Here is a 17,324-nt window from a genome sequence, read left to right on the forward strand (position 1 = left end):
GGTGCAGCCCCAATAACCCCCCCAGTCTCCATGTGCACCTTCTTCTAGGTTCTCCATCACAGCAGGGGGAGGGGAGGGGTTAATCTTTAAAGGGGAACTACCTGATCTACAAACAGCGCCCCTCCTTCTGTGAGCAGAGCCTGGTACTGCAGCCCAGGCACAGCCCATGACCTGGAGGACAAAGTGCATAGGCTTTCTTCATTCACTGACAGCAAGCAGGGATCTAACAAAATATTGGAGTGATGAACACACAAAGTCTATTAAAAAGCATTAGGACAATGTAACGGGGACAATGCAGTGCGACCCGTGTGCTGGGACACTGACCGGCTGCGCTCACTCCGCCCCAGTACTTACCTTGAACTGCTGGTGGTCGTAGCGATCGTGAACGACAATGAAGCGCAGGTCGAAGCGCCGGCAGAGGTCAAACAGGTGGTCAGTCTCGGCCTTGGTCCAGCCGTCGTCGTGCAGATACAGCTGATATTCCTGCTCGGAGTACACGGGGACCTGCACCGCCTGTGGAGAGATCATTGGGGGCACGCAGTGAGGACCCTGTTCACACTCGCCTTCTGCTCGCCGCTTTTACTCTTACATTTCACTTCTGCTGTGAGTGGAGTTCTCGGGAGAGCGCCGCGCAGGAGTCGGCCCAACCATATAACTACATCCCGTCCTAACCTACACCTCTATACAGTGACAAGCAGAAGGTAAGTGCCCCCCGTGCAGACGCACATTCAGGCAGCAGCTGGGATGGTTCCAGAACCGCGGCCTCAATCCTCAGAGCTGATCCGTAAAATGTGCAAAACGGCAGCTTATCCCCTGTGAGGAGACGGCAGATTACAGCGGGGGAGCGCTTGTCGGGTCTGGCGCTGCGGCCGCCGCAGCTGGAGATTAACAGCAGGATGACAAGACGATCCCCGAGCTACTGAGAGGCACGATGCGGATCAATAACCAGCACAGTGATCACTGCTACATCTGCCAACCCTGCACAGAGGCTGCGGCCTGCAACCGGCACTGCTACATCTGCCAACCCTGCACAGAGGCTGCGGCCTGCAACCGGCACTGCTACATCCTCCGACAACATACAACCCTCACAGAGGCTGCGGCCTGCAACCGGCACCGCTATATCCTCCGACAACATACAACCCTCACAGAGGCTGCGGCCTGCAACCGGCACTGCTACATCCTCCGACAACATACAACCCTGCACAGAGGCTGCAGCCTGCAACCGGCACTGCTACATCCTCCGACAACATACAACCCTGCACAGAGGCTGCGGCCTGCGACCGGCACTGCTACATCCTCCGACAACATACAACCCTGCACAGAGGCTGCGGCCTGCAACCGGCACTGCTACATCCTCCGACAACATACAATCCTCACAGAGGCTGCGGCCTGCAACCGGCACTGCTACATCCTCCGACAACATACAACCCTCACAGAGGCTGCGGCCTGCAACCGGCACTGCTACATCCTCCGACAACATACAACCCTCACAGAGGCTGCGGTCTGCAACCGGCACTGCTACATCCTCCGACAACATACAACCCTGCACAGAGGCTGCGGCCTGCAACCGGCACTGCTACATCCTCCGACAACATACAACCCTGCACAGAGGCTGCGGCCTGCAACCGGCACTGCTACATCCTCCGACAACATACAACCCTGCACAGAGGCTGCGGCCTGCAACCGGCACTGCTACATCCTCCGACAACATACAACCCTGCACAGAGGCTGCGGCCTGCAACCGGCACTGCTACATCCTCCGACAACATACAACCCTGCACAGAGGCTGCGGCCTGCAACCGGCACTGCTACATCCTCCGACAACATACAACCCTCACAGAGGCTGCGGCCTGCAACCGGCACTGCTACATCTGCCAACCCTGCACAGAGGCTGCGGCCTGCAACCGGCACTGCTACATCTGCCAACCCTGCACAGAGGCTGCGGCCTGCAACCGGCACTGCTACATCCTCCGACAACATACAACCCTCACAGAGGCAACCGGCACTGCTACATCTGCCAACCCTGCACAGAGGCTGCGGCCTGCGACCGGCACTGCTACATCCTCCGACAACATACAACCCTGCACAGAGGCTGCGGCCTGCGACCGGCACTGCTACATCCTCCGACAACATACAACCCTCACAGAGGCAACCGGCACTGCTACATCCTCCGACAACATACAACCCTGCACAGAGGCTGCAGCCTGCGACCGGCACTGCTACATCCTCCGACAACATACAACCCTCACAGAGGCAACCGGCACTGCTACATCCTCCGACAACATACAACCCTGCACAGAGGCTGCGGCCTGCAACCGGCACTGCTACATCCTCCGACAACATACAACCCTGCACAGAGGCTGCGGCCTGCGACCGGCACTGCTACATCCTCCGACAACATACAACCCTGCACAGAGGCTGCGGCCTGCAACCGGCACTGCTACATCCTCCGACAACATACAACCCTCACAGAGGCTGCAGCCTGCAACCGGCACTGCTACATCCTCCGACAACATACAACCCTCACAGAGGCTGCGGCCTGCAACCGGCACTGCTACATCTGCCAACCCTGCACAGAGGCTGCGGCCTGCAACCGGCACTGCTACATCTGCCAACCCTGCACAGAGGCTGCAGCCTGCGACCGGCACTGCTACATCCTCCGACAACATACAACCCTCACAGAGGCAACCGGCACTGCTGCATCCTCCGACAACATACAACCCTGCACAGAGGCTGCGGCCTGCAACCGGCACTGCTACATCTGCCAACCCTGCACAGAGGCTGCGGCCTGCAACCGGCACTGCTACATCCTCCGACAACATACAACCCTGCACAGAGGCTGCGGCCTGCGACCGGCACTGCTACATCCTCCGACAACATACAACCCTGCACAGAGGCTGCGGCCTGCGACCGGCACTGCTACATCCTCCGACAACATACAACCCTGCACAGAGGCTGCGGCCTGCGACCGGCACTGCTACATCCTCCGACAACATACAACCCTGCACAGAGGCTGCGGCCTGCAACCGGCACTGCTACATCCTCCGACAACATACAACCCTGCACAGAGGCTGCGGCCTGCAACCGGCACTGCTACATCCTCCGACAACATACAACCCTCACAGAGGCTGCGGCCTGCAACCGGCATTGCTACATCCTCTGACAATATACAACCCTCACAGAGGCAACCGGCACTGCTACATCCTCCGACAACATACAACCCTGCACAGAGGCTGCGGCCTGCAACCGACACTGCTACATCTGCCAACCCTGCACAGAGGCTGCGGCCTGCAACCGGCACTGCTACATCTGCCAACCCTGCACAGAGGCTGCAGCCTGCGACCGGCACTGCTACATCCTCCGACAACATACAACCCTCACAGAGGCAACCAGCACTACTACATCCTCCGACAACATACAACCCTCACAGAGGCTGCGGCCTGCAACCGGCACTGCTACATCCTCCGACAACATACAACCCTCACAGAGGCTGCGGCCTGCAACCGGCACTGCTACATCCTCCGACAACATACAACCCTCACAGAGGCTGCGGCCTGCAACCGGCACTGCTACATCCTCCGACAACATACAACCCTGCACAGAGGCTGCGGCCTGCAACCGGCACCGCTACATCTGCCAACCCTACACAGAGGCTGCGGCCCGCAACCGGCACTGCTACATCCTCCGACAACATACAACCCTGCACAGAGGCTGCGGCCTGCAACCGGCACTGCTACATCCTCCGACAACATACAACCCTGCACAGAGGCTGCGGCCTGCAACCGGCACTGCTACATCCTCCGACAATATACAACCCTGCACAGAGGCTGCGGCCTGCGACCGCCACTGCTACATCCTCCGACAATATACAGCCCTGCACAGAGGCTGCGGCCTGCAACCGGCACTGCTACATCCTCCGACAACATACAACCCTGCACAGAGGCAACCGGCACTACTACATCCTCCGACAACATACAACCCTCACAGAGGCTGCGGCCTGCGACCGGCACTGCTACATCCTCCGACAACATACAACCCTGCACAGAGGCAACCAGCACTACTACATCCTCCGACAACATACAACCCTCACAGAGGCTGCGGCCTGCGACCGGCACTGCTACATCCTCCGACAACATACAACCCTGCACAGAGGCTGCGGCCTGCAACCGGCACCGCTACATCCTCCGACAACATACAACCCTGCACAGAGGCTACGGCCTGCAACCGGCACTGCTACATCCTCCGACAACATACAACCCTGCACAGAGGCTGCGGCCTGCGACCGGCACTGCTACATCCTCCGACAACATACAACCCTGCACAGAGGCTGCGGCCTGCAACCGGCACTGCTACATCCTCCGACAACATACAACCCTCACAGAGGCTGCGGCCTGCAACCGGCACTGCTACATCCTCCGACAACATACAACCCTGCACAGAGGCTGCGGCCTGCAACCGGCACTGCTACATCCTCCGACAACATACAACCCTCACAGAGGCTGCGGCCTGCAACCGGCACTGCTACATCCTCCGACAACATACAACCCTCACAGAGGCTGCGGCCTGCGACCGGCACTGCTACATCCTCCGACAACATACAACACTGCACAGAGGCTGCGGCCTGCGACCGGCACTGCTACATCCTCCGACAACATACAACCCTGCACAGAGGCTGCGGCCTGCGACCGGCACTGCTACATCCTCCGACAACATACAACCCTCACAGAGGCTGCGGCCTGCAACCGGCACTGCTACATCCTCCGACAACATACAACCCTGCACAGAGGCTGCAGCCTGCAACCGGCACTGCTACATCCTCCGACAATATACAACCCTCACAGAGGCAACCGGCACTGCTACATCCTCCGACAATATACAGCCCTGCACAGAGGCTGCGGCCTGCAACCGGCACTGCTACATCCTCCGACAATATACAACCCTCACAGAGGCAACCGGCACTGCTACATCCTCCGACAATATACAGCCCTGCACAGAGGCTGCGGCCTGCGACCGGCACTGCTACATCCTCTGACAATATACAACCCTGCACAGAGGCTGCGGCCTGCAACCGGCACTGCTACATCCTCCGACAATATACAACCCTTTACAGAGGCAACCGGCACTACTACATCCTCCGACAATATACAACCCTCACAGAGGCTGCGGCCTGCGACCGGCACTGCTACATCCTCCGACAATATACAGCCCTGCACAGAGGCTGCGGCCTGCAACCGGCACTGCTACATCCTCCGACAATATACAACCCTTACAGAGGCAACCGGCACTACTACATCCTCCGACAATATACAACCCTCACAGAGGCTGCGGCCTGCGACCGGCACTGCTACATCCTCCGACAATATACAGCCCTGCACAGAGGCTGCGGCCTGCAACCGGCACTGCTACATCCTCCGACAATATACAGCCCTGCACAGAGGCTGCGGCCTGCGACCGGCACTGCTACATCCTCCGACAACATACAACCCTGCACAGAGGCTGCGGCCTGCAACCGGCACTGCTACATCCTCCGACAATATACAACCCTCACAGAGGCAACCGGCACTACTACATCCTCCGACAATATACGACCCTCAGAGGCTGCGGCCTGCGACCGGCACTGCTACATCCTCCGACAATATACAGCCCTGCACAGAGGCTGCGGCCTGCGACCGGCACTGCTACATCCTCCGACAATATACAACCCTCACAGAGGCAACCGGCACTACTACATCCTCCGACAATATACAACCCTCACAGAGGCTGCGGCCTGCGACCGGCACTGCTACATCCTCCGACAATATACAACCCTGCACAGAGGCAACCAGCACTACTACATCCTCCGACAATATACAACCCTCACAGAGGCTGCGGCCTGCAACCGGCACTGCTACATCCTCCGACAATATACAGCCCTGCACAGAGGCTGCGGCCTGCGACTGGCACTGCTACATCCTCCGACAATATACAACCCTCACAGAGGCTGCGGCCTGCGACCGGCACTGCTACATCCTCCGACAATATACAGCCCTGCACAGAGGCTGCGGCCTGCAACCGGCACTGCTACATCCTCCGACAATATACAGCCCTGCACAGAGGCTGCGGCCTGCGACTGGCACTGCTACATCCTCCGACAATATACAGCCCTGCACAGAGGCTGCGGCCTGCGACCGGCACTGCTACATCCTCCGACAATATACAACCCTCACAGAGGCAACCGGCACTACTACATCCTCCGACAATATACAACCCTCACAGAGGCTGCGGCCTGCGACCGGCACTGCTACATCCTCCGACAATATACAGCCCTGCACAGAGGCTGCGGCCTGCAACCGGCACTGCTACATCCTCCGACAATATACAGCCCTGCACAGAGGCTGCAGCCTGCAACCGGCACTGCTACATCCTCCGACAACATACAACCCTCACAGAGGCTGCGGCCTGCGACCGGCACTGCTACATCCTCCGACAACATACAACCCTGCACAGAGGCTGCGGCCTGCAACCGGCACTGCTACATTCTCCGACAACATACAACCCTCACAGAGGCTGCGGCCTGCAACCGGCACTGCTACATCCTCCGACAACATACAACCCTCACAGAGGCTGCGGCCTGCAACCGGCACTGCTACATCCTCCGACAACATACAACCCTCACAGAGGCTGCGGTCTGCAACCGGCACTGCTACATCCTCCGACAACATACAACCCTGCACAGAGGCTGCGGCCTGCAACCGGCACCGCTACATCTGCCAACCCTGCACAGAGGCTGCGGCCTGCAACCGGCACTGCTACATCCTCCGACAATATACAACCCTCACAGAGGCAACCGGCACTGCTACATCCTCCGACAATATACAGCCCTGCACAGAGGCTGCGGCCTGCGACCGGCACTGCTACATCCTCTGACAATATACAACCCTGCACAGAGGCTGCGGCCTGCAACCGGCACTGCTACATCCTCCGACAATATACAGCCCTGCACAGAGGCTGCGGCCTGCAACCGGCACTGCTACATCCTCCGACAATATACAACCCTTTACAGAGGCAACCGGCACTACTACATCCTCCGACAATATACAACCCTCACAGAGGCTGCGGCCTGCGACCGGCACTGCTACATCCTCCGACAATATACAGCCCTGCACAGAGGCTGCGGCCTGCAACCGGCACTGCTACATCCTCCGACAATATACAGCCCTGCACAGAGGCTGCGGCCTGCGACCGGCACTGCTACATCCTCCGACAACATACAACCCTGCACAGAGGCTGCGGCCTGCAACCGGCACTGCTACATCCTCCGACAATATACAACCCTCACAGAGGCAACCGGCACTACTACATCCTCCGACAATATACGACCCTCAGAGGCTGCGGCCTGCGACCGGCACTGCTACATCCTCCGACAACATACAACCCTCACAGAGGCTGCGGCCTGCGACCGGCACGGCTACATCCTCCGACAATATACAACCCTGCACAGAGGCTGCGGCCTGCAACCGGCACTGCTACATCCTCCGACAATATACAACCCTCACAGAGGCAACCGGCACTGCTACATCCTCCGACAATATACAGCCCTGCACAGAGGCTGCGGCCTGCAACCGGCACTACTACATCCTCCGACAATATACAACCCTCACAGAGGCTGCGGCCTGCAACCGGCACTGCTACATCCTCCGACAACATACAACCCTCACAGAGGCTGCGGCCTGCAACCGGCACTGCTACATCCTCCGACAATATACAGCCCTGCACAGAGGCTGCGGCCTGCAACCGGCACTGCTACATCCTCCGACAATATACAACCCTGCACAGAGGCTGCGGCCTGCAACCGGCACTGCTACATCCTCCGACAACATACAACCCTCACAGAGGCAACCGGCACTACTACATCCTCCGACAATATACAACCCTCACAGAGGCTGCGGCCTGCGACCGGCACCGCTACATCCTCCGACAATATACAACCCTGCACAGAGGCTGCGGCCTGCAACCGGCACTGCTACATCCTCCGACAACATACAACCCTCACAGAGGCTGCGGCCTGCAACCGGCACTGCTACATCCTCCGACAACATACAACCCTCACAGAGGCTGCGGCCTGCAACCGGCACTGCTACATCCTCCGACAACATACAACCCTCACAGAGGCTGCGGCCTGCAACCGGCACTGCTACATCCTCCGACAACATACAACCCTCACAGAGGCTGCGGCCTGCAACCGGCACTGCTACATCCTCCGACAACATACAACCCTGCACAGAGGCTGCGGCCTGCGACCGGCACTGCTACATCCACTAACAATATACACTTATTATATGACGCCATACACACAGGCATGCTCCCTATATTGTATACAGGTAAATGTCCTATGTTATACAGAATATACTTCCATACACATTACATACATTATATATTATTTTCGTGCTATTTACTATATATGCTTTGTACATAATATTTTATTAAATAATTTCAGGGGTCGTGTGAGTTAAAGGGGTATTCCGGGGGGGAGCTTGGCTGCATGACAATATGGCAGCTTAACCCGTCAGCTCGGTGGATGAGCGCCGCAATAACAAGACAAAATGAACACAAACCTACACAAAACCAGTACTGTAATGTACTTACCGCCTCCCGTTCTCCTGCGATGTCGAAGGGGAAGAGAAGTGAGCGGGCACCATGACGCATTTCAGAGTTCGTCACAGCGATGAACTCTCCACAAGATGGCGCCGCTCCCTCACAGAACAGCCCAACGGCGGCTGCTGTTAATGAAGAATCCAGCGGGGGCAGCAGCGACCGTAAAATGCCGACATTAACCCCTAACAAATCAGCTATTATCCCTAAAACCACACTTCTACCCCAGATAATAAGTTAGAGAAATAAAAAAACAAAACGATGCTAACCTTTTCTCTTCAAACCCCAACGAACCTGCAAAAGAAACGTAATCTACCCTCCCAAAACTCCTCAAAATACTCTCCCAGCCAGGATATGTCGCCAAACGAACAACCCATTACAGAAAACATACTGAAAGAAATGCTAACATCCCTACAAACCAATATATGCGACAATAGAAAGTCTATGCTCACGGACCTGCCACATAGAAAACAAAATGGAGGAATTTATCGCCGCCCATAACGACCTAACAGACGCGTTCGGAGAGAAGATGGCTGAAGGAAAAAATTACAGATCTAGAAGAAATGAGGAATACCTGAAGAAGATGACCCCCCCCAATTCAGAAAACTACGTACAACAACTTCTCAAATCAATTCCACCTACACGTGACAATATGCTGCTCCGAATAGACCGAGCACGCCGGGTACCCCAGTCTCAATCCGCGCCCCCGAACGCTCCAAGAGATCTGCTGAATGGAAGACACGTTTACCACATAAAAGACCAACTTCTACAGGACAACAGAAGGAGGAAAGCCCTGCCTGAGCCTTGCCTGAGCCCTGCCTGAGCCTTGCCTGAGCCCTGCCTGAGCCTTGCCTGAGCCCTGCCTGAGCCTTACCTGAGCCTTGCCTGAGCCTTGCCTGAGCCTTGCCCGAGCCTTGCCCGAGCCTTGCCCGAGCCTTACCCGAGGGTTGCCTGAGCCCTGCCTGAGGGTTGCCTGAGCCCTGCCTGAGGGTTGCCTGAGCCCTGCCTGAGGGTTGCCTGAGCCTTGCCCGAGCCTTGCCCGAGCCTTGCCCGAGCCTTGCCCGAGCCCTGCCTGAGCCTTGCCCGAGCCTTACCCGAGCCCTACCTGAGGGTTGCCTGAGCCCTGCCTGAGGGTTGCCTGAGCCCTGCCTGAGCCTTGCCTGAGCCCTGCCTGAGCCCTGCCTGAGCCCTGCCTGAGCCCTGCCTGAGCCCTGCCTGAGCCCTGCCTGAGCCCTGCCTGAGCCCTGCCTGAGCCTTGCCTGAGCACTACCCGAGCCCTGCCTGAGCCTTACCTGAGCCTTACCTGAGCCCTACCTGAGCCTTGCCTGAGCCCTACCTGAGCCTTACCTGAGCCTTACCTGAGAACTACCCGAGCCCTGCCTGAGCCTTACCTGAGAACTACCCGAGCCCAGCCTGAGCCTTACCTGAGCCTTACCTGAGCCCTGCCTGAGCCCTGCCTGAGCCTTACCTGAGCCCTGCCTGAGCCCTGCCTGAGCCCTGCCTGAGCCTTGCCTGAGCCCTACCTGAGCCTTACCTGAGCCTTGCCCGAGCCCTACCAAAATATCCAAATTTTCCTGGATCTTTCAGCAACGACTCTACAAGCAAGAAAAGATCTGTCTAACATCACCAGCGCTCTCCGGGAGAACGAAATCAGATGCAGATGGGGCTTCCCTATGAAAATAATCATCAAAAAAAAAAGATACCCCATATATAATACGAAACCAAGAAGGGAAAAGCTACTACAACAATGGAACCTAACGCAAGCATCCAAACACCAGCCCAAAATATATTATATATATATATATATATATATATATATATATATATATATATATATATATATATATAAATATAAATAATCACACAAGAATGGAAGACCCCCGGAAAAAGAGGAAATCACCCCTAAAACATCGGAACTAACCAAATGGCGCTAATCCGCCAACCTGATCTCTCCGCCAGACTATAGGCAATATAAACTATAACCGCTTATATTTGTATTTATTCTTCTGTAATATTTCTCATTATATTTTTTAAGATAAGAATTCCGTATGGCTGGACAAGCCGATACACACACTAACTGAAGATACATTATATGAAAAGGTAAAATCTATTCCCTTTTTATTTTATTTATTTTTTAAATAAACATGACTATAAAAATGACCTCTATTAACGCTAAAGCCCTAAATTGTCCCACTAAACGCTTCTTACTGTGGAACGAGGCAATATCTTTAAAATGTGATATTCTTCTCTCACAAGAAACACATTCTCATAAAGATAAAACCCCTAAACGCCAACATCCTAACTTCCCGCACATATTCCTAGCATCAATGGATAGAAAGAAAGGAGGCGTTATGATCGCAATAAAAAATACCATCAATCAACAAGGTAGAGATATAATATTACTATGTGAATTAAACAATATTAAAAACACTTTAGTAAATATATATTCCTCTAATACAAAACAAAATGAATTTATCGCCAAAATATTCTCAAAATTTTAAAAAAAATAGCACATGGTCCAATAATAATTGGCGGTGACTTCAACGATATTATGTTCCCAGATCTAGACGAACGTCCAATATACCTAACCTTATTGTTATAGGAGGCTAGACGCCTGGCGATGCCACCACGGAACCGAAAAAGACGACACCTTCTACTCTCTACCAAACAACTCCTACAGCAGAACAGAGACCCCAAACCCATCAATTGGGAATATCTCACAGTCAGACCATGCACCGACATCAATAGAACTAAAGAACAATATCTGGGTCCATCGACAAGACTATGTCATCAATCCCCCAGAATACATCGATAAATCCTCCCTAAAAGAGTATTTTACCATTAACAACCAATCAGATTGCAATCCCTTTTCCCCATGGAACGCAGATAAAGCAGTGATACGCGGGATAGTCAAACAGCAGCGCACAGAAATCAACTAACAAGAAACTACACGCAGAAAATAAAAACAAAAACCAAACTGATTCCGAAAATATAAAAATACTCAGGCTAGAACTAGAACAAACTCTTGCCAATCAATATGGAAAAATATAAAATTTATTTCTGCTTCAACAATTAGGGATCGACCGATATTGATTTTTTAGGACCGATACCGATAATCTGTGAACTTTCCGGCCGATAGCCGATAATTTATACCGATATTCTGTGAATTTTCATTTTTGAAAAAAAAACAACATTTTTTTTATAATAATTCCTACTCAAATCTGCTGAAAATGAATGTTTATTGTTTACGTGTAGTTATTTTTTTGTAAATCTTTCTTTTTCATTTATGATTATTATTTTGGTGTTTTTTTACTAACCATTAGCCCCCTAATAGATCTCTATTGTGGTGACTAGGACCTCACACTGTCCCTGCGGCCCTGGGCTCTGTGCACACAGCAGCGGGGAGCTGACCATGGAGGGCTTCAGTAGCGTCCTGGCTGCCATGGTAACTGATCGGAACTGCCACCAATGCAATGAGAAGGAGCGGAGGGGACCACTGCCACCAATGATAATAGTATTTGGGGGGGGGGGGGGCGCACTGCGCCACCAATGAAGATAAGCCTTTCATTCATTCATATACAGGAGGCGGGAGCTGGCTGCAGAATCACATAGCCGGCTCCGGACTTCTATGAGCGGTAGCTGCGATCTGCGGTAGTTAACCCCTCAGGTGCCGCGGATCGCAGTTACCGCTCATAGAGGTCGGGAGCCGGCTATGTGATTCTGCAGCCAGCTCCCGCTTCCTGTATGTGAATGATCGAGAGACTTATCTTCATTGGTGGCGCAGTGGCCACAGCCCCTCCCCTCCTCTTGTCCTCCCTCCTCTCATTGGTGGCAGCAGCACAGGGGGGAGGAGACACTGCTTCCTGCTCCCCTGTGCTGCTGAGGGAACACGGAGAGCGCTAAGAGGAGCGAGATCTGTGTTCCCAATACGTTATCGGAATATCTGCAAAATAGATGCAGAAACTGATAACGGTCAAAATCCTGAATATCGGCCGATAATCGGTCGATCCCTATCAACAATAATAAACCTGGAAAATTCCTTGCAAGACAAGCTAAAACCAAAGAAGCAAAACAAAGGATAGCTTACCTACTGACAGAAAACAATCAAAAAGTAATAAACCCACAACAGGTAGTCGAAAAATTCTAAGAAAATTACTCCTCTCTATACAACCTTAAAAATGACCCAAATATCACTCAACCAACTACTACTGATATTACAAACTTTTTGAAATCTATGAATCTAATAAAAATAAATAAATAACCAACTCAACATTATCAACACACCATTTAATAAAACTGAAATTTTAAATGCTATAAAACATTTAAGACTAGGCAAATCACCAGGGCCAGACGGCCTTACTAATAGATATTATAAAGTATTTGCAGAAGATCTAACACCTAATTTAGAAACAATATTCAATCTAAAATAAAATCCTTCCCAAAAGAAATGCTGACAGCTACAATTATAACCCTACCTAAAGCAGGAAAAGGACGGCACACCACCTCATTTTCGCCCAATTTCCTTATTGAACACGGACATCAAAATATATGCAAAAATAATAGCAAATAGATATTGGTAATAATATTCTTCCCTTGATAATTACACGTAGAATAAATCAACCTTATACAACATTGTAATTCAGTAAATATCCCTTCCTTCTTCCTATCATTAGACGTTGAAAAGCATTTGCCAGGATACACCGGGGCTAGCTACAATCTGCCATTATGGCACTGTACTCCAACCCTACAGGAAGAGTCTATTCCTCTGGTTATGGCCTCATGCACACGACCGGTTTTTTTTGCGGTCCGCAAAACGGATTTCCGTTGTTCCGTGACCGTTTTTTCTTCCGTGGGTCTTCCTTGATTTTTGGAGGATCCACAGACATGAAAAGTGAAAAAAATAAGTAAGTCAAGTTTGCATTGAAAATGATAGGAATCACGGACACAGATCACAGATGACTATCTTGTGTGCATCCGTGATTTTTCACGGACCCATTGACTTGAATGGGTCCGTGAACCGTTGTCTGTGAAAAAATAGGACAGGTCATATTTTTTTCACGGACTGGAAAAACGGATCACGGACACGGAAGCCAAACAGTGCATTTTCCGATTTTTCCACAGACCCATTGAAAGTCAATGGGTCCGGGAAAAAAAAACAGAAAACGGAACAACGGCCGCGGATGCACACAACGGTCGTGTGCATGAGGCCTATCTCTCAGAACCCTTCATTATCAGTAACGGTACAAGACAAGGATGCCCACGCATCATTAATGGAGCCCCTAGCAGAAACAATTCGTACAAACTCACAAATAATAGGTATTAAAGTGGGTACAACAGAACATAAAATTACATTATACGCAGACGATATAATATTAACATAAAAAAAAAAATTCAAATACACTACAAACTACCTTATCCAAATTTAATACGATTTCATACTACAAAAGAAATCAGAAATTTGGAACATAAGCATTCCTTGTAAAATACAATTAGAAATAACCGCATCACTCCCATATCAATGGAACATCAAGAAAATGTAATATCTAGGAATATACATCACATCCAACAGTCAAAATCTATACAAAGAAAATTATAAACCCTCATTAACTTCAATACCTCAAAAAGGACTCGTATACAAAAATACAACTATCCTGGGCTGGCAGAACAGCCTTAGTCAGAATGTCCATCCTTCTATATACATTCCGCACAATCTCCATTCCAATCAAAAACTCCTTTTTTTTTCTCAACTACAAAATCAAATTTCAAAATTTATAATGGACACAAAAAAAAACGGAATTAATTCAGATACTATGACGACATTGGAGAATGGGAGGCATGGGACTACTGGATACGAAGAATCACTAGACCAAACAAAACACTGGTGGGCAAACTCACAAACGGAAAAAAGGCACTGGGCTCAAATAGAGGAAAACTGTCTAAAATCAGACCCCATTACTATATTCAAAACTATTAAACCACAAAAAAAGGAACACCACAAATCCGTATAAGGTATAAAGGCCACACAAACCAGCTGGGAAAATGATGTCAATAAATACCCTATGTCTAACAAAACAATCTGTCCAGATATCAATCTTTCCAACTAGGAAAAAAAATGGAATAAAAAAATTTTTAAGACTTAACCAACACAAATAACCAACACTAATTAAACTCATTCGCCCATTTAGATTCCCATTTACCTAACAGACACTAATATTGAAGAATCAGACATTCTTTTTCCCAAATTCAATTTAACGACTCAATTTTTCCTAAATCTGCATTTACATTTTTCTCTACTCAAAATCCTATAATGGAAGGTATTTCTAACTTTGATGCTGATATTAATAACATGGGAAATAAGCTAAAGAATAAATACTACAATGGGAAAGAGACCTTGGAAGAACCAATTCCTCCGACCATTGGAGACCTGGACTAATGAATTATCTAAAGCAAAGCGCCGCTCTGAACTCTCATGGAAAATACTTCTGAGATGGCGCCCAACACCGGCAGAACGAGACCACATTGACCCCCGCTACTCTGATCTACGCTGGAAAAATTGCGGAGCTCAAGGAACCCATCTACATCTATGGTGGTCATGCCTAAAAATTCCAACATTTTGGAAAACAGTATTTGAAAAACTAAACAAGATGCTCAATAAGAACATTCGACCATCTCCAGACTTTGCCTTATGTTTTCCACCAAACCAGTGGGATCCCATATAACACCGGCCGCAAGAAGCCTCATAGCACAAAAACGGAAAACTCCAGAAACCCCCACCATCGGCCTCACACGCATACAGTACTGAAATTAAATTTACATCATATTCAATATCTTTGAAAAAATAAAATAAAAAATAATGGTCTTTATGGAACCCGAACTAAGTACCAGACCAAACAGATTTTCCCTTAATCATAGATAATTTTCCAGACTAATGTTGATATTATTTACCTGTTATATCTGCATCATAAAAATATATAATAACTAATCCTTAAATATTTAAGATATATATATATGTGGGTGTGTGCACATAATGTATACGCATGTGCACTATTATCTTCACAAATATATTCTGCCTATTCTATAAAGATATATGTGTAGATGTGTGCAAGCATATAAGATGGATGGATACATGTGGGTGCGAGTTTTTACACATATATTCGAGCTGTTCTTTAGTTATGTTACTTAATGCACATGTGTTTATATTCATTGTCCAACCCACCCCCGATCCCTCTTATCACTTGAGTTATTGATAACTTATATCATTATTTGTAGTTGTTAATGTATAGATAGGAGTGTAGGACATTCACGAGTGTCTATGTCTATATGTATATACACGTGTTATTCTCCACTCACTAATATTATATAATTCAACTGCTCTAATAAACAAATAATAATACAAGGAACCTGTTGTATAAGTTCTGTTTGCTGATCAACTGTTACATTAAACATATGAAATGTAACCTTATAATATATCAAAAATGTACTGAATAAAGTAAAGGGGTATTCCGGTAGGTACGAGTTATCCCCTATATATAGAGCAGAGGGGCTGAAGATGCTCTCAGGGCCCCTCCACGATAGCAGCGGCTCCTCCCATCTCCGGAGTTACAACCAGACGGGTTACCAGTCCGGCCAAACCATTACCCGACCACCCACAGCACAATATAACCTGTAGAAACAGAAGATAAAACCAGGTTCTGATCTAAGGGTCTCACACACTTTATTAAACCTGGCAAATGGATAGTCCTTCCCCTCCTCTGAAGCCCGTCTCCAGTGGTAGAAAATGGCGCCGTCCTTCCTGGCTGGGTTTGTAAAGGGCATCCATTTCCACGGTCGCACTTTCTTACAGCCCAGCTTTGCCTTTACCGTGCGGTATCCTTGTGTCGTGTCGCTGGGTAGTAATGGAGGGGCATCCCTGCAGAGAGATGGGGACAACAAGAGCGCGTTCACATAGACACGTGGCATTCGGCAGAAGGCAACACATTTATCACTACTTCTCCTTCTAATTAAACCTTCCCTGCACCTCACATATAGACAACATTAGGTGCACCGAAGGAAACGGAGATAACGGAGCAACCAACCAGCCATCTACTCAGCTAGAGGAGTCACTGTGGGCATACATTACTTATCCTGTACTGATCCTGAGTTACATCCTGTATTATACTCCAGAGCTGCACTCACTATTCTGCTGGTGCAGTCACTGTGTACATACATTACTTATCCTGTACTGATCCTGAGTTACATCATGTATTATACTCCAGAGCTGCACTCACTATTCTGCTGGTGCAGTCACTGTGTACATACATTACTTATCCTGTACTGATCCTGAGTTACATCCTGTATTATACTCCAGAGCTGCACTCACTATTCTGCTGGTGCAGTCACTGTGTACATACATTACTTATCCTGTACTGATCCTGAGTTACATCCTGTATTATACTCCAGAGCTGTACTCACTATTCTGCAGGTGCAGTCACTGTGTACATACATTACTTATCCTGTACTGATCCTGAGTTACATCCTGTATTATACTCCAGAGCTGCACTCACTATTCTGCTGGTGCAGTCACTGTGTACATACATTACTTATCCTGTACTCATCCTGAGTTACTTCCTGTATTATACCCCAGAGCTGCACTCACTATTCTGCTGGTGCAGTCACTGTGTACATACATTACTTATCCTGTACTGATCCTGAGT

The 17,324-nt window shown here is 50.0% G+C and overlaps 1 protein-coding gene across 1 annotated transcript in view; it reads right to left on the reverse strand.

Annotated features, from left to right (window-relative positions):
• DMAP1 (DNA methyltransferase 1 associated protein 1) overlaps window positions 1-17,324 on the reverse strand; it is a 57,735-nt gene that overhangs the window by 35,413 nt on the left and 4,998 nt on the right. The window contains exons 4-5 of the mRNA XM_040407390.1: window positions 16,345-16,540; window positions 355-513 (exon numbers count right to left, since the gene is read on the reverse strand). Coding sequence (XP_040263324.1) covers window positions 355-513; window positions 16,345-16,540 — 355 coding nt within the window. The remainder of the gene's footprint in view (window positions 1-354; window positions 514-16,344; window positions 16,541-17,324) is intronic.

The sequence above is a fragment of the Bufo bufo genome, chromosome 9, assembly GCF_905171765.1.
Source record: "Bufo bufo chromosome 9, aBufBuf1.1, whole genome shotgun sequence".
In the NCBI taxonomy this organism is placed as follows: Eukaryota; Metazoa; Chordata; class Amphibia; order Anura; family Bufonidae; genus Bufo; species Bufo bufo.